We start from the raw sequence: 26890 nt of genomic DNA on the forward strand, positions 1-26890 counted from the left end.
TGAACTCTGTAGGGCAATGTTTCTGCAACAGCATGGACATCTAGATGCCCTGCTCGCATTAAGCAGAAAGGAGTTGTGTATATTGTGTGTCATGTGTATTTAGATATCAGTTCCTGAAAGTGCACTTAGGAAGAGTATTAAGACATATTTACAGTAAGGTATAAATAAGGCCTATTACACCAACAGTTCTTAATCCTTGGTTTAAAATTATGTGAATCTTGTTTTATTCCCTGAGTATATGTTTTTCTAAAAAAATCATAACTTCAGAGAATAGCTAGTCTAGGTAACAAGTTCAATAATAATTTAACAAGGTGTCATCCAAATATTACTAAAATGTGTATAAATCTGTTACCTTTCAACAGAAACAGAAGTTATAGTATTTTTACTTTAAAAAGTAATACAAATTATATAGCAGTAAGTGCATTTCAGAAAAATTCACTTTGTTTACATGTCTTGCCTAACTTAAAAGAAAATCATGTCATTGCAGTCATTAGGACTATTTTTCTGTGCATGAGGCCACTTTTTGGCAAAATGCCTCTCCTTAGGTATTTAGGTTTAATTCTTATTCTTAACACTTATTATATTTAACAGGCTTTAAACATCTGCTTAAATTAATGAAATTAAGTATTTCTGGAGTAAGACTAGTGACTAATTTTGCATCTGCTGATTTTATAACAGCGTTTTATATTTTGTTTTATTACTTAGTCATGCAACTGCATACTTCAATAGGAAAATACAATGTAACATTCTCCTACCAAATAAATGTGCAAAACTAGAACTGCTTCTGACTGAAATTACTTAAGTAATGTACCCAAAAGAAAGGGATTGATATTTGGGTTATGGTGTACAAAGCTACCAGATACAAGTAATGTAGCAGTGAATCCCCAGGCTGTACATATTTCGCTTTAGTGACTAGTATCTAAGGACCTGAGATGCTCTGTCTGTTTATGAGATAGTCAGGATTCAGTAAGCCAACTTTTCATTCCCAGTCATGGACCTGTCTTTTTGGTGATTTCCCTCATGTAAATTTGAAAGTAGATCTTGTTACTTGTAAGTAGAGACTGCAAACCAGTAATAAATACATCCTGCTGTCTGTTAGGCAAATCTCATGATCTGTGGAGCTTCTTGAGAGTCTTTAGGAAAGTGTTAGGTATCACCTGCCAGTGGGAAGGTATATGTGAATCTGTAAGATGGTCAGTTCCCTTCTCTGCGGTGCCCTTAACTTGCCTAGGGGGTTATCGCTGTCAGTGCTTTGCCTTTGGCCTGTTTGATGAGAGTTCATGAGGCACAAGAGGGAAGGTTTCAGAGAAGAAGGAAATCCAGCATTTTAAGTCAAATCTTACATTGCTTGTGATAACATATGTAACAAGCAATTATTTGAGAAGGATGCAGAAAGGGTGGAAAAAGGGATGGGCTGTGACACAATGCAGCAGCAGAAACAAATTTAGATTGTGTGTAAGATGTGCTACTTTGAGACTGATATGTCTGGTTCAGGAAAAACACTCAGCGCATGTAAGTGCGCTTGTGAATGTGAATAGCCTAAATAATTTTAGAATCCATTTATGAACCTTTTAGAATCCATTTATGAACCACATATACCTACCTCAGCCTGCTTGCATGATTTCTGATGCCTGTCAGCCACACAGGACCTTGTTGCTCATCACACAAACGGAAAGCTGTTTTCACTTAGCTTGCCAAGCATCTTGCCGAACTGTGGGCCCTGAAACCTTGCGAGAACTATTTTTTAATTTGGGAAAGATCAGTACCATTCTGTTTCCTTTTTTGTTTCTCTTCTTTTCCCTGCTTGTTCTTTCACTTTCTTTAGTAGTTCCCATCCAGGATGGTAAGGTTTTAATAGTGACAGTTCATCAGGTAACTCAAAGGATCATTGAATATTCTTTGATGGCAGGTTACTATTCATAAGTTTCTGACGCTACTGTTCTGATGTATATGTTGCATATACATGCTTCATGTATCTGATTAAATGCATTGCTTTGGATCCAACAGGCCAGAACCAGTACTGTGGACAAAGGATGGTGGAGAACTACCAGATCCAGAGAGAATGGTTGTCAACGGCAGGGTCCTAAGCATCAGTTTCCTAAACAAAACAGACAATGGCACATACCGATGTGAAGCAAAAAATCCTATTGGCCGAAATAGCACAGAATATGTCCTGATAGTACATGGTGAGTGTGTTCTCATTAGTTTTTTGGTGCATGTTATGCATAAGTAGCATTTCAAGAAAATACAATCAGTTGCTTATGATCATTACCGAAAGAAAAGCAAGAAAAAGCTGGAAGTATAATTGCACTTTTATTGAGGCTATCATCTAGTTGTGGGGAGTGTGTTTACTCCCTTTTATTGGCATGCCTCTCTTCATACAGTTTAAACAAAATCTATTCACTTATGTTGCGAACTTTTTGCAAAGTAAGCACCTGTAAAAATGTTTTGCAGTATGTTGGTACTGTTTCATAAATACTTGCCTCAGGCACACGCTGTTCAGATAAAGCTGGTTACAAAAGGATATATGAAGTGAAGTAGGGAAATACCAGACAGATGGGTGGTTGAGGTTTTTTGTTTATTTTTTTATAGACTGCCAAAGAGAGGACATCAGATACTTTTCTTCACACAAGTTATAGCCTGCTACTGAGAAAATTCAGCTTATACAAGTTAGCTGATCATCATCTGGCCTATCATTACAGTCAATCCTCAAAAATATGTCATGTTCTAAATTCATGATACTTCTTCTAATGAAATAAAAAAATAGGAAGTTTCACATTAAATTACAGTTGATTTGTTTTCCTTAATTACTTAGGCAACAATATGTGTCACATGAAAAGAATAGCTGGCTTTTACAGTGATCATGAAATAGACTGATATAACTCAGGTATAGGAGAAACTATAATATAAAGTTAGCATTTGCCTTTAATACAGCTTTGCAATATGGAACTAGCAATTTCAAAACATAATGTTCTCTTATCACAGATATGTATGTGATAATTCCTGGAAGATTATAAATTCTGTAATTTGAATTTTAACCTAAGTGAATATAGAGGCAAAAGCTCTACTGTAGTTCATGACAAGACTTTTTTTCCCTCTAGTTTTTAAAAAAATGCAACTTCTTACAACTATGTGTCATGGTCTAACCCCACCCGACAACTAAGCCCCACACAGCCGCTCGCTGACTCCCCACCCCGGTGGGATGGGGGAGAGAATCAGAAGAGTAAAAGTGAGAAAACTCATGGGTTGAGATAAAGACAGTTTAATAGGTAAAGCAAAAGCCACACACACAAGCAAAGCAAACCAAGGAATTCATTCACCACTGCCCATCGGCAGGCAGGTGTTCAGCTATCTCCAGGAAAGCAGGGCTCCATCATGCGTAACAGTTACTTGGGAAGACAAACACCATCACTCCGGATGTCCCCTGCTTCATTCTTCTTCCTTCAGCTTTATATGCTGAGCATGACGCCATAGGGTATGGGATATCCCTTTGGTCAGTTGGGGTCAGCTGTCCCGGCTGTGTCCCCTCCCAGCTCCTTGTGCACCCCCAGCCTCCTCGCTGGTGGGGTGGGGTGAGAAGCAGAGAAGGCCTTGACTCTGTGTAAGCACTGCTCAGCAATAACAAAGACATCCCTGTATTATCAACACTGTTTTCAGCACAAATCCAAAACATAGCCTTGTACTAGCTATGAAGAAAATTAACTCTACCCCAGCCAAAACCAGCACAGTATGACAAAATAAAATGAAACAATCTAATACAAATTGTAGTCTGTAAATAGACATGTGAACTATATAGATTTTATTTGCTCATGATGAATTCAGATATAGCAAATATACGTTTCTTTGGTGTTTGTAAGGTCTCAAAAACATTTTTGACTAAAGGTTTAACCTGCCTTTAGGTGTTTGGCAGAAAACTTCTACGAAGTGCTACTTTCAGCTTTCAGTAATGAGCTATTTTTTGGCACTGTTGATGAAATGTCATTTATCAAAAGAACTCCTTAGATTACTTTTCATTTTTCTTAAAGTTCACTACTAGTTTATGTAGGATTAGTGGCACAAGTAAGGAGGAGGTCTTTGCATGAGGAACACAGAGCCTGTACTGCTGTGTAAGTATTTCTATATTAAAGACAAACAGAAAAACTAAACCCCCTAACCTCTACTTACATTGATTACTACAAGAAAAGAAAAAGAAAAAATGTCTTATACATCCCAAGGGTGGTGGTGTATTGGTTGTTGGCTGCAGGCACAAAGTGCACTGCCTTTGATGAGGTAATGGCTTCTGCGCTTACCAAATGTTGAAACTTCTGCCGTTTGTGTTTTCTGCCCAATTTATTTATGTGATTATTTCTGAAAACATGGTCTTTTATAATGGTAGATTTTTCCATCAGTGGTGACTTTGCAATGTACCTCTATCAAAGAATATTTCATGATCTCCTATGTGTCTTCCACATAGTGGCATGCCTCCTGTTGATCTGATTATCTTGCAACAACTTCATGGCAGTCTGTAAAATCATTCATTATCAGGAAGGCATTCTGTTATGTTTAGCAGCACATTAGGCATGTTATCAGGTTTAGCTTGCACATTGCTGACCTTTTCTGTTATGAGTACCAGAGTTTTCCTAATTGCATTTCTGCAATTCCAGTGTTAGAACTAGAGAAGGTAAATGTCAGGTACTTCCGAGGTTTCTGAAACAATGAGAGTAGTGTGACAGAGTATGTGATGATATTTAGTGCTTAACAACTTACTGCATTTCAGAGTTGTTAAGTTTATTTTAAGTACAGAAGAGACTGACACAATTATTTTATCAAGTGTAGCACAATCAGTTGTATAGATCAATTTAAGCAGTGTCTTACCCCTTCTTTAGCTCATTACATTCACAAATGTCTCTAGTGAAACATAATCCTCCCAAAATTATACAATATTCTCTCTCTCTCTCTCTCTCTCTCTCTCTCGGGGGGTTAGCAAACCTACTTTTTATCATTTTCTGAGATGCATTCTTCCATTTAATAGAGGTTGTATTTTTTTTCTATATCTTCCTAAATATATCTGGGAGCATCCTTTGATTTCTCATCCCTTCCCCTGTGCTTAATGTGTTGATGTAATTTTTTTGTCCTACTCCTTTGTTAGAGCTGATTTATCATATAAGTATGCCTTCTTACCTTGAATGTTAGGTTTCTAATACAAATACATGCCAGATTTAACATAAGGGGGGGTACATTCACAAAGATGTGGGAGAGGAGAGGGGAGGAATCTGCATGAGGAGAGAATCTCTCTACAGGAGATTCTTTTAAATTGCCGGGCAAGGAAGTAAAGTCTAGGAAAAATGACCTACCAGATCTGTACGGAGTAAGGCATAAGTGCTCTGAGTGCTAGTAGCCACTGCCTTAATGGAGCCTCTGGAAGTCCAGCTCCATAGTTGTTAAACAACTAATAGTTTTTCTAGGAAACTCTTGAGCCCAGAGGAGTTGCAGTGATGGAAAGAATGATAATCACGTGCCCAAGTTTAGAGAGATACTATGGCTGATTCAGTTTTTCCAGGCGAGCCTTGTGTGAGAAGGCAGAGGACATCAATGGAAGGTATCCTCTGCAGAGGTAGGGGAGTGTAACCTGATTCACAGCTTTTCTTTTCTTATCCATACTGTGATTTCCTCTACATTTTTTCTTTTTTTCACTTCAATGGATTTTCTGTCTGTTTATTAAGGTTGTAAAAGTTTCATCTGGCTTCTGTTCCTTTTTTCCTCTGTGAAATCCCCCTCTCAGTGGGACTTAATCTACTAATTCTCTCAATTTCTGAAGTTATCTTCCTAACTCAGAGGAGATTTATACAGCTTTAGCATAGAAAGAAGCTTCCCTAAAAAGGGAAGGTATAGTTTATCATAATTAGAGATTAAGGGTGAGCGAAGTATTTATACATATTAATTACACAAACAAAGCAAAGAATGTCTCATGCCTTTAACTGGACCAACCTAGACACAAAATTATACAGAAAAGTAGTATTTTTTCCACTGTAAATGATGATGAGGTAATACTGTTTTGATGTTAAGTGATGGCAGTGGAAATAAATATTGCTATAAGTAGATGAATGGCAATCCGTCTAATATAATTAGTATCTGATAACATAAAAAGTCTTTTTAGATTTGTAGTATAATTAAAGAAATCAGACTTCAGAGAAATTGAATATATTTGAATCAGGTAAAAGGCATGGGCTATTAAATATGCTCATGCTGCTTTGCTGAATCAATACGGCTGCTACTTTCATTTTTCTTAACTTTTATTATTAATAATAAATGTCAAGAAAACACTGCATGAAGCAGGAAGGTGGGCACAAAGTCAGAGTTTATAGGCAGCAGTACAAAGGCAAGACGTAGTTTGCTCAAACATTTGTCTCATGCAGTAACAAAGGCACAAGCTTTAATGCCTGTAGCTGTTGTCATTTCTGTATTCTAATTGGCGAGCTTAGTGCTTTAGAAGTGCACGTTCTGGCTAGATATATTACACTCTTTCTTTAGTAATGGGCCCCAGGCAATTTTCACTCTCTTACAATTTATTAAGAATTTTTGTTTACCTTTGTCCAAATACTAGTCATTAATCATCAGTAAACAGAGCTAACTGTCAAACTCATCATGCTCAACCCAAAAACATAGATTCTACTTGCAAAGCTTAGGTAATAACTGCATTGATTTAGCTGGAGTTGAGAAAGGATGTGGTCCATCATAACCAAACTGAAGACACAGCTGTTATGTATGTAGCAGTAGTTCATAACCTCTGGATGTCACTGCTGAAGACTTAGTTCAACATCCCATTGAGTGGGTGACAGAAGTCCACATCATTGGGAAATCTTCTTAGTGGAAACAGCAGCATTTGATAATTTGCAGACCTATTTGAAATAAAGTACTATCGTGAAATATCTTGATTCGCCAGTCTAAAGACATGCATTCAATTAATTGAATTATTCAGAGCTATAATGTGTCTTGCATCAATTAGCTATCAAAGCAATATGGAAATTAACATGAATCAGCATCTGTGGATGGTCAAGGAAGTTCTTAGTGCCACAATTATACATACAGTAGAAAGCAATTGAGCCAGGAACTCAGTATCTCTGGAGAATAAAAAGTGGCATAACATATTTCCTTGACTTCAGCCTCTCAATTATTTTGTATTTTTTTCTTGGACAAGCTATTTTTTGCAAATAAAGGCAACTGAAAGACTGAGTTACATCCTCGTTAATATTTTGAAATGTACTTTCAAACAGAAGATCTCCTACAATGTGTAAGACCAAAGGTCCCACTGCACCTTTCCTTTGGACTATAATGTATTTATCTTCCACCTGCTTGTCTAGTCCCATTTCAAAACATTTATCATCTTAGCTTTCACAATAACCTGTGGCAACAAGTTTCTGAATTGAATTATGTGCTTTGAGGGAAAAGTATTCTCTTTTGTTTGTTTAAGCCTGCTGCTTGATCTCTTCACTTCCCAACTTTCCAATCTATTTGGCCTCTTTTGCTGTTTGTGCTGTAAGTATGCAGTTAAAATCACTTTTATTTTCATGCTGCTTCCCTTCAATAGATTCTTAAGTATTTCCACCTTGCACTCAATTTCTCACTAATTATGATCTTAGACTCTACATTTCCTGGATTCCTGTCCCTTGTATCCACTCTCCTTCTTTCGTGGTCTCTTTTTCACCTTTTTCTTCATTTTTGGTCTAGTAGTAAATTTCTGTGATTGATTGTTCTCCGTATCTGGAACAGCACTATGCCAAATTTGCACCAGACACCTTAGTTTATTAACTCCTGCATCCAAATACATTTATAGAGGTTCACCTTCTGTGGCCACCCATAATTCCAGCACCATGCACTTTTACTTCTATACAAGTTTCTTTTTAAATTAGTAGAAACTCTGCGGAATCCAAAACACATATGAAATGAAACAAACTCCATTACCTGTATCTGCTCTAGATTCCTTTATCTTTGTCTGTTCATTTGCCCACTATCACATTTTTATTATGTTTCATTTCTGTTGTGATGTTCTCATAGGGGCCCCTGTCCTTCCTTCATTTCTGTAATTCACTTGTGCACATCTCTCACTCTATGAAAGTAAAAACTGGGTAGAACAGTAATTTGAAATAAAACTGAGGAGGTGAGATTTTTTTGTTTTCTTTGAAAACTGAGCTTCTTGGATAGGCAATAGATCTCCTGGTTTGCAAATATTTTCACTACAGGCCTCTGATAAATCTTGTGCACTGTTTTTGGACACCTTATCCTCATAAACATATATCAAAAAACACATAAAAATATTCACTGAAGGGGCAGGGGGGAGGTGGGAAGGAAAGGAAGCAGCATCCATGTGGAGCAGCACGCTTATCAGTAATCTAGTTGCCCTCTGTTTTGGTGTTAAGACCCTAGACATTGAGGTAGCTGGACAATTTCTAAAGTTCCCTCCTTTATAGTTCCTGAGTTGAAATGTTTCATTTACAGACACATCTCAGAGAAAAGACTTTCTTTGCCTATGGGAAAATCCTACCCTTTGAGTGAACAAAGCTTGGGCTTGGCGAAAAGAAAATTGAGCAGACCCGTGGTGTAATGGAACAATAATAACATGTACGGCTACAATAGAGGGTGTTTTTAGTAAAAAAAGAACCTTGCCTTTACAGCAATCAAGGCATATCAAGAATATGAGGCTCAGAAGACTGCTTAGGACTTCATTTGAAATCATGTACATATGAATACCTATTCTTTTTAGTTTTGAGATTTTTTTTTTTAATCTGTGTTTGAATTAAAAGAAAGAGGGTGTCTCAGTTTTGAGTCCTTAAAACAGAGGTGAAAAGTCTCTCCTATTCCTGTTTTATAAAAAGTAAAAATAACAAAAAAGTACAGAAGACAACTCACAGACAGAGGAGCCTGAGCTTTCAGCTGAAAAATAAATAAATAAAAGAATGCTCTTGAAGTCTTTCTCCTTCTCAAAAGCCTTCCTTTCCCCCAAACCATCTCTTTTTTTCTTTTTCTCTCTTCCCCTTCCCTGCTACGCATGCATGCATAGACACACACACCCCACACGCGCACACCCAAACAAAAACAAACAAACAAACAGAAGTCTAGTAACTTATCCAGGAAGAGATTTTTTTTTTTTTTTTTCATCTTCATATCTTTTGAAATCCACAGCAGCTGGATGTTTTTCTTGCAAAATCTGAGATGTGGAGGAGTGAGGTTTCACTGTGGCAGGCCTAAGAAAGTAAGTCATTATAACCCTATGTTAAAGGTAGCATTACAAACACACAGAGAATTTCATTCACGTGTTATTCTGCAAAGCATAGCCCTTGAAATTGTGTTGAAATATTTTGATTTTGCGTATACATCAATGTTCTAAAGTAACAGTAAGGTATTAAATCATTATCATAATATTAAAGTTAACTTCTCCAGAGGACTCTCGGTTATGCTAAAAGAGGTGGCCCAGACCTGAAAGCACAATGCAGATGAATGCTGCACAATCAGATGAATTAATAAATCATTGTGTAATATAGCTTTTATTATTGGACTAAAGAAGAATAATGTTTAGTTGACATTTTCAGGTATGAGAAGTCTGTCAAGAAACTTATGGTGGAATTGTTGGCTTAATTTTATGGATGAATTGTCCAGCTATTATCCCTGAACACTCTCAAGGCAGCTACTTTGAAATTGCTTTTTGTTGATAAATACTTGAATAGTGGGGTCTATAGTTGAGCTGTGTGAACTGATATTTCTTCATTTATGGTGACTTTAACAAAATAAGATACACATTTTTTTTTTTTCAGATAAACTCAAAATTATTTTGGAAATGTCAAGAAAATAACATTCCAAACCACAATAACGCTTTTGGGGAATCTGTTTGACACTTCTACATTTTTACATTAAAATACTGTTTTTGATGAAAGAAAACTTTTAAAATAAAGTGATTTTGTTAGATAACATATGGAATTCCCCCCCCCCATACTGGAGTCCTCATTTAAATTATTGAATTCAGAGTATTTCAGTTGAATTAAATCTGAATTTGTCCTGGTTTTACTTTTTTTTTCCCCCCCTCCTGGTGGATGCAGCGAATCTCTCTCCAGGTCCAACCTTTAACAACATATTCTAACACATATAGCTCATTCTTATTTGAATAGAAGTTGTACTTATTCTAAAAACCTGTAGTTTTGGTTAATGTCTTTAATAACACACAACACTTGAAAATATTTAATTTTCTACGTCCATATATAATTGGCTAATGTGATAGTTCTTGGTTTGGATTCCCTATGTGATTTCTGAAAAGGAAAAGATTGCGTGTTAGTTTTGAATTATAATGAGTTTTTTGCTCCATACACTATAATTGCATAAAGTTAATATTTTGGATGCTTGTATATGGGTAGAGCATCTACAATAAAGTACTTCTTGAACTAGGTATACTAGATATATTGCTGTTGCTCTTTTGAAAAGAACTGTTTTAACTGATCTTAAGTGACATGTATTTCTAAAACAGTGCTGTTGAGTTTATTATCACTGATTTGCTGTAGTAGCACAGCTTGCTCTCTAATTTTTCCGGACTTCATGCTTTGTTATTGCTTATACCTCTAACATTCTTGAACTTTACTTCAATCGAACTTTTTTGTTTGAGGGGTCAGAATGTAAAATTATCGTGTCTATGAACATCATATGCAATCTTCACGAAGAAAATATAACTGTTAACAGAATTTCACTTGATACTGATGACAAAGTTATAGTCTAACAGTTGCTAGTGATCTGTTTCCATCTAGATAATTTATTATTCACAAAACTCAAGCCATAAAGAAATTATTAAAGTCACTTAGTAATTTTCTAAATTGAAGTCTTTCCTGCACCATTAGGTGCTATGTGGAATGCAGATAAGGGTGTCCTGTCTCTGTCTTTCTCATATGGTGCTTCTATAACTTACCTTTCTTTTGAGAATAGGCTGCTCAGTTTTTCACTCAATTCAAGACAGGAAAATGATACGCTATGTAGTGATACTGCTTAAAACGTCAACTGATGATGCTAGCCTGGTGATATATCAGTACCATGTTTTGTTCCAACTGAGATTACAAACCTTGGGAAGGTGGCACAAATCATTGGTTCTGAACAAATGGAGATAGATATAAATGCTTGGGGGAGATTGTAAACAGCATCCTGAGTCTGAGAGGCGTAGGGAAAGCTTCTGTAAAAATTACGTATCTTCCTTAGAGAGCTTTGAGAAGTTCCATATCTAAGGTCTCTGATCACATGTGAACATGAGCATAGAGGCTCAGAGGGAAATAGACACTTAAAAATTTGCTCATCTCAAACCACTAATATTTCTAACATCCATAATTTGATGTTAATAATTATTAGTTCTGATTATTCTATTTTTGCTATTTGTAATTTTAATGATTAATGACTTGTGAACTTTTTCTGGAGTTTACCTTAGCCTCCATTTCTATATTGTATAAAGGAGAAAATATTCAATAAAATATTTCTTACAGTATTCTATTAGTATTTTACTTAGAGCAAATAAGGTTTCCCCCCCTTGTTTTCAGTATTCTTCCAACTAAAAAACAGATCAAACTGACAAAAATTTGAAGTTTCTCTGAACAAAATTTAAAAATCTTCATAACATCTTTCTTCACAGCATAGATTCAGTCTAAATTTGTGGTGGGACCCAAAGCATCTTTGGCCCTTCCTCCAAAAGGGAAACCTCTAAGCTGCAATCACAAACTTTTTTCTAGCTCTTACTGCTTGAATTCTTGACCCAGTATAACAAAATTCTCTCTGCTTTGTAATTAAAGTCGCATTTCTTATTGCTAAATCATATCATAGCCTTTCTGCATTGGATCTTCCTCTGTCTTGCTATGCCTTACTGTGAATCACTTTGACTTTGTCTCAAGGATTCAGAACTGTTTTGACAGCTTTCAAGAAAGCTCATTGCATCGATCTTTCTGTATGACTCCCATGGAAAGGGGAAGAGACAGCAAAAACTAGCCAGGAGGACAATAAGGGTATATCTCAAAACCATTCTCAAGTTGCAGGGAGGAAAAAAAAAAAAAAAAAACCACAAAAAAGATTGCTAGCAAGTATGAATATGGATCTACCAAAGTTGATAAAGTTCGTTGGAATGACCAGTGCCATATGGGAATCTCCCACAACACTCTGACTTCTTTCACAAGGCTGTGGTTCCCTCACTAGCACTAAGAAAGCTGTACCCCCTTTTAAAGAAACTTACCTGGCATGTACCTATGAACAGGTCTCCAGATACCTGCTACGACTGATGGAGGTCATATTATGGTGTAAGGTGACGTGTCATTTGTGAGAAGAGTGGTCCAAACAATTTTCAGGATTACGTTTCTTTTGTTAGAAGGCGTAAAGACAGAAGAATTAAAGTTTTAATTTCTTTTTTCTTTATCTACTTTATACTCTGACGTGCATTTCCTTTACTTTTCCTTCACTGGTATCCACACAGCTTGTTTACTCCCCAGATATGCCCTTGAAGAAAAAAATTGCTTTTGCTTGGTAACCTTATGCCTGAGGAGGGTATATCTTTCAGCTGAAACTACCCATATTAATCCTCATGGCAAGTGAGGAAAATAACAAACCAAAGGAGAGGAGGAAGGACAGAAAAAAAGTTTGGCAGTGTAAAACTGTAGGAGTGGGTAAAGTGTTTTATTCTTTAGATATTGCTGTGGGTCATTGCACTAGTGGATTTGGTTTTCCCTCTGTGGTTTCTGTGTTTTGTATTTTCTGCAGGTTTCCTAATCCTTGATTGGTAGGAGGCAGGGAGGAGATGAAGGAGGCTGACATGTTGAAGTGCTAGTTTACTGCTTGATTGAGGAGAGCTCTGGATAGCTTTCATCATTCACAAGCAGGAACTGAAATCTCTTTGCACTGCTTTGTATATAATTTTGTTTAAAATAAATTAGCAGATATGACCAAGCATTCTTTATAACAAATACTGCGATATTCCATTGGTGAACTGTCCTATTTGATGGTTTAATAGTTAAGGTACCAAATGACTGCCTGCCTAAAGGGAAGCTGGATAATTTTAATTAAGTCTTGACTATATTGCATGTGTCCCACCATTCATAGTAGTGTGTTATTCAAAGCCAAAGAGTCATGGGGGGAATTCAACTACATGTATAGAACTCTTTTGAGCAAAAAAAAAGACAGAGCATAAAAGATTGACAGCTAGAAAGATAGGGCCTTGTTTTCTCAGGTAATGTACTATGGTGATAAGAATGTGAGAATTAAGTGTATTAGTCAAAGACGGTGCAAAGAAGTGCAATAAACCATGTTTTAGGTTGCAGAGATGCCACTAACTTGCCCAAGGTGATTTTCAATGGGATACAGCTATTCCACTGTGATAAAGCATTTCAGATTAGTATTGGACCCCTTTGATTTTATTTTGAAATGAAGTAATTTAAAATAAATAACATTCTCTGTTATCTCTTTTTACTAACCTTAAAATTATTGCAGTGAGTTTTGAGTTGTTTAAGCAACTTCAGTGATTTGTCCTGAATTTCTCAGAGAAATGAAAGTAGCAACCATAATAAAATAGAGATCAGCAATCTGTTTACCTCCATTTAGTTTCAACATTTGTCTCCTTAATAGAGAAATTTTAGAAAATTCTTCTTGGCCTCTTTCTTCTTCCTAATGCAGTTCTGGCTGAGCTTTTTGAAATTTTTTGCACAGAAAGAGTCAAGTGTCATTCTGAGAAAACTGTCATCTTTGTTCAAGGCTGCTGGTGTCTGAATTTGTATTGTACATTAGCTTTTCCTTATGGGTTTTCAAGGGCCAGCTGCCGGTGCTTTATTTCATTTAATTTTCAATACTCCTATTTTATGGCTTGGAGAAACAAGGAAATATGGCTTGTCTGTTTACTTAAAAAGAATAAAAATGAACATCACAGCCGTAATGTGATTTTTAAGCAGTGGCAATGGGCCTAGAACACCATACTAATAATGACAAAATGCTGCACTTCTGGGGCAAATCGTGCTGGCTTTATTCATACAAGATGTTTGGTGGCTTTTGTGGTAACATTTTGTCTTGCATGCAGTGAAACTGGCACTTCACGTGTAAGGACAACTGCTTTTTTAAATACAATTTTAAGAGGTTTTGGCGTTTTTTGTGTTTTCGATTGGTTTGATTTTTTTAGTAGAGGATTAAGATGGGACTCAGGAGACCCGTTCTGAACTCCCCTGTCAGGCTCAGAAGTCTGTAAAATATAAGACATTCTGCTTAATTCTTCTGTGTTCATTTCCCCAGCTGTGAAATGGGAATAATGCTACTTCCTTTTCCCTAACAATTGGTCTGTACTGTCTAAATAATGATCTTACAAAACCTGAAGACGGAGATCCATTCTTTACTGCATATATATTTGTTAATGTAGAGTGGTGAACAAATCAAGACGTGTATAGATATCTTTTTATAAGTAAAGCTACTTCATTGGAGGCTGCAGTCTCAAACAATGCTCTAAAACTTTACCTTTTTATTTAAAATGTTGAATTACAAAATTCTTTTTCTTAGCCTATTGCATGCTCTGCAAATTTTACTTGATTTCTTTCAGGCAAGTTGCATAAGCTTCAGTGATTTGCTCAGTGCAGTATTTGTAACTACTTTAGTTAGAAAGATGGGCTTTTATATGAGATAGGATGACTCCCTTAAAATAATAGGCTTTATTAATATTACCACTATTAAATGGGAAAGGACTTTTTTTTAACTACTAGCAAAACTTATGGTAACTTTGGGAAAAAATAGGTCATACAGTATACTTTAGGAGTAATCTGAAGTACATATTGTATTCCTATAACTCCAGAACATGGAAGATTAATCTTTCTGTTGAATACTTGTTTTGATTTGTCCTTAGAGGTACATCTTGCACTAATAACCATTAATAAAGTAAAACTTAGAGCACTTGAAAACAGATTCTTCAGTATTACAGAATATGCCTGCTTGAGAATTTAGGTTTTCCTTGTACTAAGATAATCTTCAATATCTAATCGTCAGGTCAAATTATTATCTTATCAAATTTATCCTTTTATGTTCTCTGTGTATCACCTGGTTTTAGCACTATTAGAAATTAAGAAATAATGCATTACAACCTATTTGTTTTCTACAGTACAAATGTTGCAATTCGTATAATCTGCGCCACCAAAACTGAACAGCAATAGGTAAATGTATTGTGAGATACTAACTTATGTCACCTTTTATTCTTCTACTTCACTGAGAGCAAGAACGGTGAGCTTTTTAAATGGCTAGACTGGTGACAAACAATGAGTCTGATGGACAATGAAATGGGAGCACGTTCCAGCATCTCAGGACCTTCATTGCAAACTTCTCTTTCTGTTTCAAGGGAGCTGCAGCTAGAGTGCTTTTGCTGATCACAAATTCAGTGGAGTGGTGTGGGGAGCAAAACGATCCCTAAAGTAAGCACCGAGGGCTTCAAAGGTCAAACCCTACATTTTGAAAGTTATCAGCCACTAGTGCAATCCTTAAATGTTCACGTTAGATGCTTTCCTGTGAAATGCTTGATTCAGGTTTCCTGTGGTCCCTATGTGCAACTCCACGAACTGTGTGTGCAACAGACTAGTCTCCAGGTGACAAAGCCGTATTTGTGGCAACATCTGCGCTGTGGAGAAAGGTCATGTTTTTCTAGCCAGAAAAAAAAATGAAAAATGCCTTTTTTTGTGTGTGTTTACTGTTACTCTTTGAATTTTAGCAAGTACTCATGAGCATTATAAAATGCATAGACCCAGTGCCCACTAAATCCCAAATTCTGTTCTGTGCAAGGGGTTAGGTTCAAGAGGAAGGGTGGGGGCTGCCTCCATTCAGCCTGCTCTGCTTGTTAGAGTCCCCACAGAAGGTGGTAGAGGTGGGTTTTATCTAAATATCCCTCCCCAGCTGCCCGACCCAGGGCCCCACAGCACTGCGTGAGAGCTGGCCTGTGCCTAGGCAGCCGCACCTGGCAGGGGGGAGGGAAGTCACAGAGCGGTCACTGGTCTCAGCCCTGGGAACTTGTCCTCCTTTACCAAGTTTTTCCTACCGCATTAAGGCACTTCCTTCCCATTGCTTCTTTCTTGTCACCTGCCTGAGAGCCACAGCTCCTTGTTTTCTGACAGCTTGCACACCTGTCCGGAGCCCGACCTGGCTTTACTGGTGGAAAATCAGCCTTTCACATACCCCTAGTCTTTGTGAGTCCTGCTGTTGCTCTGGTGCACGAAATAAATGAGAAATTCAACAGAGGAGTTTTTTCAAGACAATTAAGGGCAATTAACTTTTTCTTCATATTTCAATGTCAAATGAGATGGCATAATCAGAAATAACTTGCTACTACACCTTGTTTTTTCATATTCATCACATTTTTTTATTTTGTCATAAGCAACTCTGGTCAGATCATGTGTTGTCAAATGTGCCATGGTGTGATATCAGGTCCTTATTTTAAAGGATGAACTTTTAAGTGATTTGCGATGACACCATGCTGCCAATACTAAGTACTAATATTGAAATGGGCTTTGTTCTTTTGAGTTATATTCTTAACTTTCTAAGGATAGAATTTGGGCCAGGTATGTGTAGATACCAATTTTTTGCTTGGCTCTTTGAAAACAGAAGTTTTCGTCCTCCTTCATTTGCTACTGAAACCTATTGCTTTCGAAATAGGAAAAAAAAACCCACCAAACTATCAAACTTTCTACGAGAAGAGAGAACTATTGTTCCTCCCAGTTCTTAACTTAGGAAAAAAGAACAATGAGATAAAAATCCTAGGATCTCTTAACACTTGATTTTTTTTTCCTCTGTCCTGACTGTGTAAGCAAACCATGTTGAATCAAACTTTAATGAGCTGTCCCACATCTTCTAACATTTAATATCATCTACAGACCCATGAAAAATCTTAGAATCACGGGACGATGTGAATTTATTTTCTTTTCTTTCTAAGCTGCCTAGCCATTTTAGCCCAGCTGTATGTCTTGCATTATGAACTCATCCACCAGAAGTCTCTAATGGTTTTAACTAGGGATCTAGACCTACATGGAGCTTTTGTTAGAAGGGTTTGGATGTTTTTTAATGACATCTGATTTGCTAGCAAAAATGTTAAGCACATAATTGCCATTTCGGAGTTTCATAAATCTGAATCAATTAGTAAAAAGAACCCCTTGACCTCATGTCCGGGAGCCTTCATGATCATTCAGTCTAAGTGCTAAGGAGCTATTGGCACATGATATTCAAGCCAAACGATCCTTTTGTTCAATCCCATTTTCTCGGAGCAAGGCTAAATGCAGCTCCCTTTGAATTTAAAACCTTGCTAAATTATTTAGTACTACATACCACAGACTGATTAAATTTTGCACAGAGTAGTGAGATTGTTTCCCAGGTAGGTCATCACTCAGTTCAGTTTACCACTTAAAATTTCTTTCATTCTCAGTCAAAATACAGCAAGGGCCATCCATCATTATCACTTTGTCCTTTAATTTTTTTGTCAGCCTTTGTCAAGCTTGAAACAAAAGCCTTTACATTTTTATCAACTGCAGCTATTGTTGTCTGAATCGTGCTCAGTCATTTCAGACTATCGGTTGTGTTTTTACCAAATAAGTCAAATATTTTCAATAGGTCAGATCTATCTTTCACATAAGCCTGCTAAACCAAACAGAACCATTTCTCATTTCTTTGGAAATGGAGAGTAAAAATGCTTAGGGCCAAATCGGCAGTGAGAGTAAATTGTCCAGGCTCCCTGCACTTAAATGGATGAATGTCTTCTGCCTTAGTAAGAAGAATGCAGCGTCAATTCAAGAAAGAAGGAGAGGCGAACAGGAAATTTCGATCAGGCAAGGCCTGACAGTGTTTTGAGCCGATCTTGTACAACACTATTCTGCCAGTCATAAACAGACGATGTCTGTGCCTCTGTTAAAGAGCAGCCTCCAGACCAAACCAAGCGTTGCATGCTCTTCCTTTTCCCACTGTCTGCTCGCAATCAGCCATCAGATTACCTGCTGTCTGCCTTCACCTTGCCAGTGCTCATGTAGCTTGATGGCATGCTAACAGACAGTAGTGGCCACGAAGAACGCCTTTCTAAAACCTTCCCCATACTTTTCTTTGCATCCACTGAACAGTGACATTACATCAGGTCCTTACTGAAAAGAGAGTTCTTGGCTGAGCATTTGCAGCTTAGCTCAAGCCCGCTGTGCCACTAGAGAGAGGTTAGGAGCCCATCTCTTTCATTGAAAATCCAGTTCAGGTCTTACCTATATAACCTGTGGGAACATACATGAAAAAGAGTTGGGACTGGAGTCAGTAACTCCCCTTGGCATGAAGTCTAACCCCTTTTGTATTTCCAGCATCTTTTATGGAAACAATTAATTCTCTGTGAATCGTTTGTACTTCAGAGGTAGCGAGGTGATGAAATGAATACCAACTTAAATACATTATTGAATTTTTGACTGAATATCTGTCTGTCAACAAACATTCATTTTAGGAGTGAGGTTTCAAAATTAATGGTGACAATTATTGCTTGACTTCTAGATCTCTGAGCATGGCTTTTCTATCTTCTTTGGTTCTCCATCTGCAAAATATAGCTATTTTCTGCTTCACAGGAGGCTAAGGATTAATACCTTAGTATTATTGCAATAGTGATCTGGTGCATTGATTTGGGTATGGCTACTTGAATTAAAAAGTTGCATTCTACAAGGTCTCTTGGTCATAATGATCCTCAGTATTTAGTGGCGTGAGAGTCATAAACAAAAATTTGTTTTCAGCTGAACATCGTGTACAACTAGATTCAGAAATTGCAAGGCCAGAAAATGGAATTAAGTTTCACTCCAACACAGGTTTCTTGGGCAGAAATCTGCAAATCCATTCTGTTCAGATCCTTCTTGACAGAGAGCTCAAGAGGACAAATCTATGTAGTCCCGTTGATAGCATGTTTCTGAGCAGCTGCCAACAAGGAGCTTTGGATAACATAACGTGTGCCTCGCCAATAGTATAAGATCGGTGTGCTTTGCAGTAAAAACAATGACCAAAAAGTCCTGCAGGACTAGAAACAGGTCAAATTGTAATTCCCTTTCTGTCATGCAAATGAAACAGCACATCCTCTTTAAAACACAGTGATTCATATGCCTTAAACAGAAGCCTGTGCTGTTGAGTATCAGTTTATATCTGTAGTCTGTCTTATTTTGGGAACTACCAAACCTGCTTATCTCCTACACCTGCAATATATGATGAGAGAATGAGGGGCACTGCATATTACTTCTCTTTTTTCTGAAGTGCATATTCCACATTCTCTTATGCAAAAGCATTTTCAAGGCAAAGACAAGTAAAGTTTTACGAGAATCTGTAAATCTTCTTGGAAGAACTGATAAGGAGCCTTTCTGTCAGACTCAGTAGGACTGGGGGGGGGCACGTACATGTAAGTCTTTTGAATGTGGGGCTCGGGTGCTTTTCAGAATGCTAATCTATGCCTGGATTTAGGCTGTATAAAATAGGGTTTAAGGATGGGATATGGCCCAAGAGTTCCAAAATGTGTTGTCTGGAGAGCTGTGAGCTATTCTGTTACTTTACACATACATTCCTGTTGCACACTCTCATGTCATTAAAGAAGCGATTCTACTGGACAGAGCCTCCAACCTAAGCAGGTATGAACCAGGCATTTCTAGAGTCCAGAGCAGACTTAGATTTCATTGCTTGGGCAATGCAGTGCTCTTCAGACTGCTGATTCCTGGTTGCTATCTTGTACTGTAGTCTTTGAGAGCAAGTAATTGTAATGCTGTGAGCAAAGCAGACCAACTGCAGTCATTTGCATGGTGAATTTCACCTTACTCTGCTAAGAGAGAAACAAAGCCAATGCTATTGTTTGTATTTACGTTTCTTTTGAGAACATATGTTTTTCTTTGAGGCTTCTGACAAGATGCCATTTTGATGTTTGGCATCAGAGTTTGTGACTTTGATCAGGAAACTAATTTCTGCACAAGTTTTCATTATTCTTAATCTGATCAGAAAAGATGAATCTATCACATCTGTATTAAAACACTGATATATCCTAGTTCTTGTTAACTAGTCTGTTTCCTAGGTAGCCTTTCTTTTAAAATAAGAAATCTTGTTGGAAATACTTCAATCAGAAGAGAAACCGGAAAGCATTGAACTTCTAAATTCACCACTGACTCATTTAAGCTATTATGTGGTAAAATAGGTAGACAGTGTGTTTGCAGAATGGAAAGCACTGTCATAAAACCATAACTGTATTTGCCAGTTGCAGTTAACTTGCCATTGCATAGTCTTAAGTAAACGGCATATTTAAGAAAGATAATTAATGGAACCATAAGTCACACTAATTAGGTTTTACATACAAGACTGATTTGTAAAACTTTCCTAATAAACAAGGCTTTACTCTCCTTATGAAGTAGATGATTTTTTTCTGTTTGATTTCATTTTTAGCAGATACTTATCAGGGAAGGAGTTTCCCTTTATGAGAAGCAATTGCATAGATCAGTACACGTGACATATCTTTTTAACATGTTAATTTATTTCTAATGCTTGTTATACTCAGTTCTGTTTAATTATTGTGGTACTCACACTCCAGGTAATGTTACCATTTTTCCTGGTGATTAATGTGGCTACACTGTGGGGTTTTTTAAAAGCCTGTTTTAAATTTTCTGGCTTGGGAATATTTTGTACTGAGAAACAGATTAAATATCAGTGTACAACAGATAAAAGAGGGATCTCATGCCATTTTCTGATGGCTTCAAAAGTGGAAAATCCCACAAGTATAGATTCCAGAGAGAATAGTGCTGGTGTTTATCAAAACCAGAGGAATACAGAAAATTGTAGGTGACTCATAGAAGTTAACTGACAAGGAGACTTTCAAAGCGGCAAAATAATCTGTCATCCAGTATGAAAATAAGGTAAGCATGCTAATTTGAAGTCTTAAGAGAGTAATTATGTAATGCTGAACTCAATGACCCTGTGTCTGTAATGTGTTCTGTAGGGCCCAATACTGTAAAGCTCTGAGCTACTTCAGCTTCCATTGATTTCAGTCAGAATTGATGGCACTCAGAGACCAATTGCATTTTTGTTCCACAGCAAGGGAAGACAGATCGTGGGTCAGATTTTTACTCTTTTATTGCATTGAATAGCACCCTTCAGGAATATTTTCACTGAAATCAGTGTGGATTGGGTTACTCACCATCAACTACTGAGAAACTAGTCCTTTCCTTTTAAACCCATGATATAAATATTCTGAAAAATGTCAGGTGCTTTTTATGTCCTCATGGAAGTGCTTTTCTCTAGTTCTCTGCAGGGCTTTTGTTTGTTTGTTCTTTAAAACCTGCAATCACCTTATAAGCAAAGTGATACTGGTCTTTATTGCTTTTGGCGGTGTAATCAAAGTATTTTCTATCTGTACATCTGGTTATGTTCCGCTCTATACTGGAACATTTTGCAACAGACATTGCTGGTTCCTCTGCAACAAAGCAGTGGCACACCTAAGCCTGGCATACCTGCAGTTACTTGATTGAAAGCTGAAGGGTTTTGTAGGATGCTGTCATCAGGGCTATGCATTTTTTCTGACATGTATACACAGGTTTTTTAATAGTAATATTATTAGCATTTCTGATTTTTAGTTCTAAGCTGTTTTAGAGAAATACTGATGCGTGTATTAACAATAAATTTTAAGTGTTAAGGATGACTGAAAGATGACTATGCCTGCTAATTAGGGTAAAGATTTTGAAATATACTCTGCTCTGGATCTTAGCAGACAACTGTGTCTTAAACAAATGTGTGGGAAGAAGAAAAGCAATCCGGAAAAAGCAGCTCTTATAGTTAGTAGCATTTTCTCCCCTTTTTCCTTCCATTGAGTCTGTCTGAAAGTGGGTGTTTTAACATACAGCCATTTCTCGTTAACATGTATGTGTTTATTTTAGCATGATGATGTTGTTTTTTTCATCTTCCACTCTGACACAGCATGTTTCATCCGTATATGGTTTCTACTATATGAGACATTTAAAATGGCTCAGTGAAGAAATGGATTCTTGTCACTTAAACAGTCACTCTCCAGATCTGTGGAATCTTGGTCATTTTAACAGTGTTTTAAATTCCGTATGCTCGAAGATTGACTATAAAAATTGAGAGTGATATAATGTCAAGAATTTAAAGGTACTCTGTTGTACCAGTAATAATTTATGTTAATCATGTTTTAATTTAGTCATTTTCGACATACTTGTATTTACAAATTAAACCACTATTATGGTTCTCCTTTGTTTGCATGATATGATTTTATTTTATATTTTTTTTTCCACTCACCAGATGTTTTCAACACTTTGCTTCCCACTACTGTCATCCCCTCCCTTACCACTGCAACAGTCACAACCACTGTAGCCTTAACAACCAGCACAACCACATCGGCAACAGCCATCAGCGCCAGAGGTACAGTATGCTTCTTTGTTATGGCCTGAAAAGCACATTATAAATAGGAAATTATAGGTTTGTTTTTTAAGAAGGATAGAAATTGCTAAAGAGAGGGTTCAAACACTTTAGTTCAATATATATATTTAATAGAATAATTCACAGGGTGGTACACGGTTAAGAAAGATTTCATATGACCTTGAATATTTTCATTGCTCTAGCAGTGTGTATGTGAACTTTGACAGGATGCTTAAATTATTTGTATACATTTGCATTTAATTTTTTTTAAGGTTAGTAAATTAACTTTAATGTAAAATGCAAGCAAGCTATTTTTAAATAAACATGACCTTTTAAGACTGGTTATTTTGGGTGCTAATGTTTAAAACAAGATAGGTGTCTCGGCATTGGAATTACTGTTGGTGCAATCTTGCTTGATAACAAAGAGGCATTGCATTACATCACCCTTGTTAGTCCTTTACAATTTAAGATATTCCTAACTTAGGGGTGTCTTTATCTTACCAGAACTAGAGTAAATGAGCTGAAATATCTCTCTCCTCTCCCTGCCCCCCATCCTGTTGGGTTTTCATCTGTTACACCTTTTTAAACATTTCTAGTAATGCTTTGCTTTGTTATGAGCAAAATATAAAGCTTAATTTTAGTGTTGTATTCAGTGACTGATCAGATAACTGTTCAGTAGCAAAGACGTGTGTGCAAGGTTTCGCAGATTATCATCTTCTGGGTAGCTAGTAATCTCTCACAGTGAGTGAAATGGCAGAAGGTTCCTATGTGGTCTGTTGAAGGCTTTCATTGTGCAAGGAGAGAGGAAATAATATTCACTTACCACACTGCAAGTATTCACATGATGAGGTATAATGATCCCAGCAAAGTTAAAACAGAGTTATGAAATCTTTTCTTTCTGGAAGCATTATTACAAGTCAGTTGTAGTGACCTGCCTAACTTGCAAGAATAAGCTGAGCTAAATGTAAGTCCATTGTATAAAGATTGTGATAGTATCAGATCACCCAACTTGTTCCTCCATAGGGCATTGGTATTTTAATGTTGTGGCCTTCATGTAATAAACTGACATCAAACATGAAATTACATTTTTAAGCTTGAATATTATTTATAGTGTGAAAAAAATATTGTTGTTTTAGTGAAAAAGAGAAAGAATGTTATAGTAGTCCTTTGCCTCCAGAAAAAAAGGATAGAGCATGGAAAACAGCCCAGTGCTCATGGGTCTGAGTAGCTGCAAGAAGAACATTCCCTGAAAAGGAACAGAATGACAGGAATGATCATGTCTTTATAAAAGAGTGTTTTGAGTCAAGCAGCAGAAGCTTCCAAGCTTTCTGAGGGCTTGGATACTGGAAGGACAAAGTGCTTAGTGTGACATGTTGGTGTAGTTTGCTGTCCTTAATGAAATGTTTTCTTCTTGTTATGTGGTCATAACTAAACTGTGTCACTGTTGTGATTGTATATTTAGTGTACCAATGTTATTAAGGCATTGTGTTACCTCCTAAGTGTGGTTTAGGACCTCATTTTCCTTTACTCTGAAGTGTTCATTTTCACCATTTGTGTGCCCAGCATCAAGAGAGAGATCTGGAAAAGAACCCTCTTCTAAGCTTCAGCTCTAACACGTATGAGAATGCATGCAATTTGATGCTACAGTAACAAAGAGATACCGCTTTAAGAGAAAGTAAAAGAAGGAAATCTGGGTGAAGGTGGTGAATCACTAAAACATGAGCACTCACTTTTCCCAGAAAAAGAAGTGAATGCAGCAAAATGGCTGAGAAGATGAGACCACTTCAACCTCAAGGAACTGGTAGATATGGTCTCTTGAGCAGATAATCTAAGAGACAAAGGAGTGTGCGAAGACTGTTGTCTTGAAAAGCTTGTATTGAAAGGAAAATGACAGTCTATCCCAATGCAGAGGAAAAATAGGACACGTGTAATTGACTAATGAAGTTGTCTATCTAACAATCTAAGAAATCAAAACCAACAAAAATGTGAAAACAAGAGAAGATTACTATAAGTCATATCAGTATATCAGTGTGGAAGAAACAGGAAACCAGGCATAAAATCAGAAACAACCAGATGCAAAAGTAATTGCAACTAGCAAGGTGTGAGATATTTAACAAAAGGGTTTAGAAATACATTAGATGAAAGACAAAAATAAAGAAACGCAGTGATCCAATTCATGAATGATTAGGGCAAGGCTGAAGTAATCGGTGTTTTATCCAGCAATGGATGACAACTGGAGTGCTGTTTCTAATAGGGGTGTCACACTGAAAGGTGACCACAAATAGAGACAGATCAAAGAACAAGGACAGGAAGTTTAAAGATATGATCTGCAAGGAAGCTGAAGGCGTCAGTTTGTTTGGTTTTGCTTTCAAAAAATAAAAGTCAGTATGACTCTGATGAAGAGTTATTTTCCAAGTTCAGTGGGGAAAATGAATCCACTGAATCAGTGGCAAAGGCATTTAGTGGGGAAACTGACTAAATGCACGGGAGGCAGTGACGCAGTGTAGCTAATGAAGTTCTACGCCTTCCTTGATCCTTGCTTTCTTTAAAAATGCTTGATCCATGGCAGAGAGAAATGGACAAGATGCTCTCCTTAGGTCTCTTCCTCTCCTAGCTTCCTTGGACCCATAAACAAATAATGTTCACAAACTTACAGTGAATGTTGTGAAGACAGAGTTCTGCCATCCTGAAATACTAGACTGAACCTTATCTAGATTGTCAGAGCACCTACACACCAGAGGTACAAACAGCATAAGAGCCATTTTGGAGAGGATCTGATTTTCAGTAGTATCTGTGTCTGGCTGAGCAAAAAGTACCATATAAACATATTTTCCTTTGACACTTCTGCTTCTTATTCCAATAAGATTTTTGACATGAAGGAGTATATAAGGACATAAAGTTGAGAAGCTATTCATATATTTTCAACCTTCAAAACAATTCTTTTTTGTTGTGTTTTGGCTTCCAGGTACATTGGAAGCAGCATTTCTTTTTATCTTACTTTATTGGATGTTGTTTGATCATGCCTTAAAAAACCAGAAGTTTGCACCAGATCATAGGGTAGTACATACTAATTAATAATATCTTTGAATTGGATTTCCAATAGCTGACATAACAGTCTTGCTGGATGGTTTTCACTAATTCTGTTCCAAAATTATGACTTGATACTGATGAATCACCTCAGGTAAATTTTACAAGACATTCCTCTATTCTGTGACTTTTACATAGTCCACCTTGAGGATATGTTATTCCACATCCAGTCACAGGAGATGTCTTTACAGGAATATGATGCAGGATATAAAGAGCTCAGAGAGTCTGTAAATCTAAGGCATTTTACATTATGATGATTGTACCTCATCATTACCAAAAGCCTGAATTAATGGGGAAAAAAAATTCTCCAAACCATCATCAGTTAATTCTGGAACTGTGTGACCCATCTCTGTCTTAATTTGCATGGCATTTAGTAAACAACATGAAAAAAACCTACTGATCCAGTTGGATGACAGCATGATAATTCATAAACATCCTGTTTAGTCAAACTTTTCACTTTCTCAGACAAACGTATGCTTGTTTTTGTGCTCAGTCCTTCAGGAATTAATTATTCTTTTACTGGTACATTACCTGCTAACTCAAAAAATCTAAACACAATTTGATGCCAGGGAAGAGTATTGCCCTTTATATATTTGTCAAGGGTATCTTAAAGCCTAATAACGATGATGAGGAATGTACGACAAAATGAGAATAAAATGTATAAGAAGAAACAATTCTACAGGACTACAGAAAGAATAATTATACACTGTATAAGTAGTTTCCTTTCTATCAGATTTATGTAATGTTATTTGTGAAAGCTGTGCATGGATCCATGCTAGTGTTCCCTTTTGTGACTGGGAAGAGGCACAAGAGGATTGTGGATTTGCCCCCAGTAGTGAAACAAGGGATGCCTTCCTTGGAGAAGTTCTTTGTTAGCATAAAGTTAAATTAGATGGTTCTGTGCCAATCCTTCAAAGTCCGGTAGGTGGAAAGGGAGTGTGATTAACAGTCTAGGAGAAGCCACCTCAATTCAGAACAGCTCTGTGTTTCTGGATTCACAGAGGAGAAAAGCTTGTGCACACAAATGTACATAAAACCCTCCCACAGGCTGACGTTATGTTAATCACCAACATACACACCCCCTGTGATTTTTTTATTTAATCTTTTTCCTGTCAAAAAAAAAGTCAAAGAGGTTATAAAACTTGGTAATTTTTACCTCTTCTTATTGAAGATTGAAATCTCACCACCACCCCCCAAATAGGTACAAAATTAACATTGCAAGAACATCCCAAACTCAAAAGATACATCCATTCAGTTTGATTGCACGTATCAGGGTGATTCAGTCTCAGCTGACTCACTTGCATAATGACTGTGCCAGAATGTTCAAAGCTTTATATAGCAACGCCTAAAAACATCTCCAAAAGTCATTGCGTATAGCAGAGATATGATGCTGCTCCCAGGCAGC

At 36.9% G+C, this 26890-nt stretch overlaps 1 protein-coding gene across 2 annotated transcripts in view; it reads left to right on the forward strand.

The window, feature by feature from the left end:
• Positions 1–26890, forward strand: part of CADM2 (cell adhesion molecule 2) — a 688787-nt gene that overhangs the window by 620276 nt on the left and 41621 nt on the right. Inside the window, exons 7-8 of one of the 2 annotated variants that reach the window (XM_050891086.1) lie at positions 2008–2186; positions 22282–22401. In XM_050891086.1, coding sequence (XP_050747043.1) covers positions 2008–2186; positions 22282–22401 — 299 coding nt within the window. The remainder of the gene's footprint in view (positions 1–2007; positions 2187–22281; positions 22402–26890) is intronic. The other variant, XM_050891096.1, reaches the window with a different exon arrangement.

The sequence above is a fragment of the Gymnogyps californianus genome, chromosome 1 (assembly GCF_018139145.2).
Source record: "Gymnogyps californianus isolate 813 chromosome 1, ASM1813914v2, whole genome shotgun sequence".
Classification (NCBI taxonomy): domain Eukaryota; kingdom Metazoa; phylum Chordata; class Aves; order Accipitriformes; family Cathartidae; genus Gymnogyps; species Gymnogyps californianus.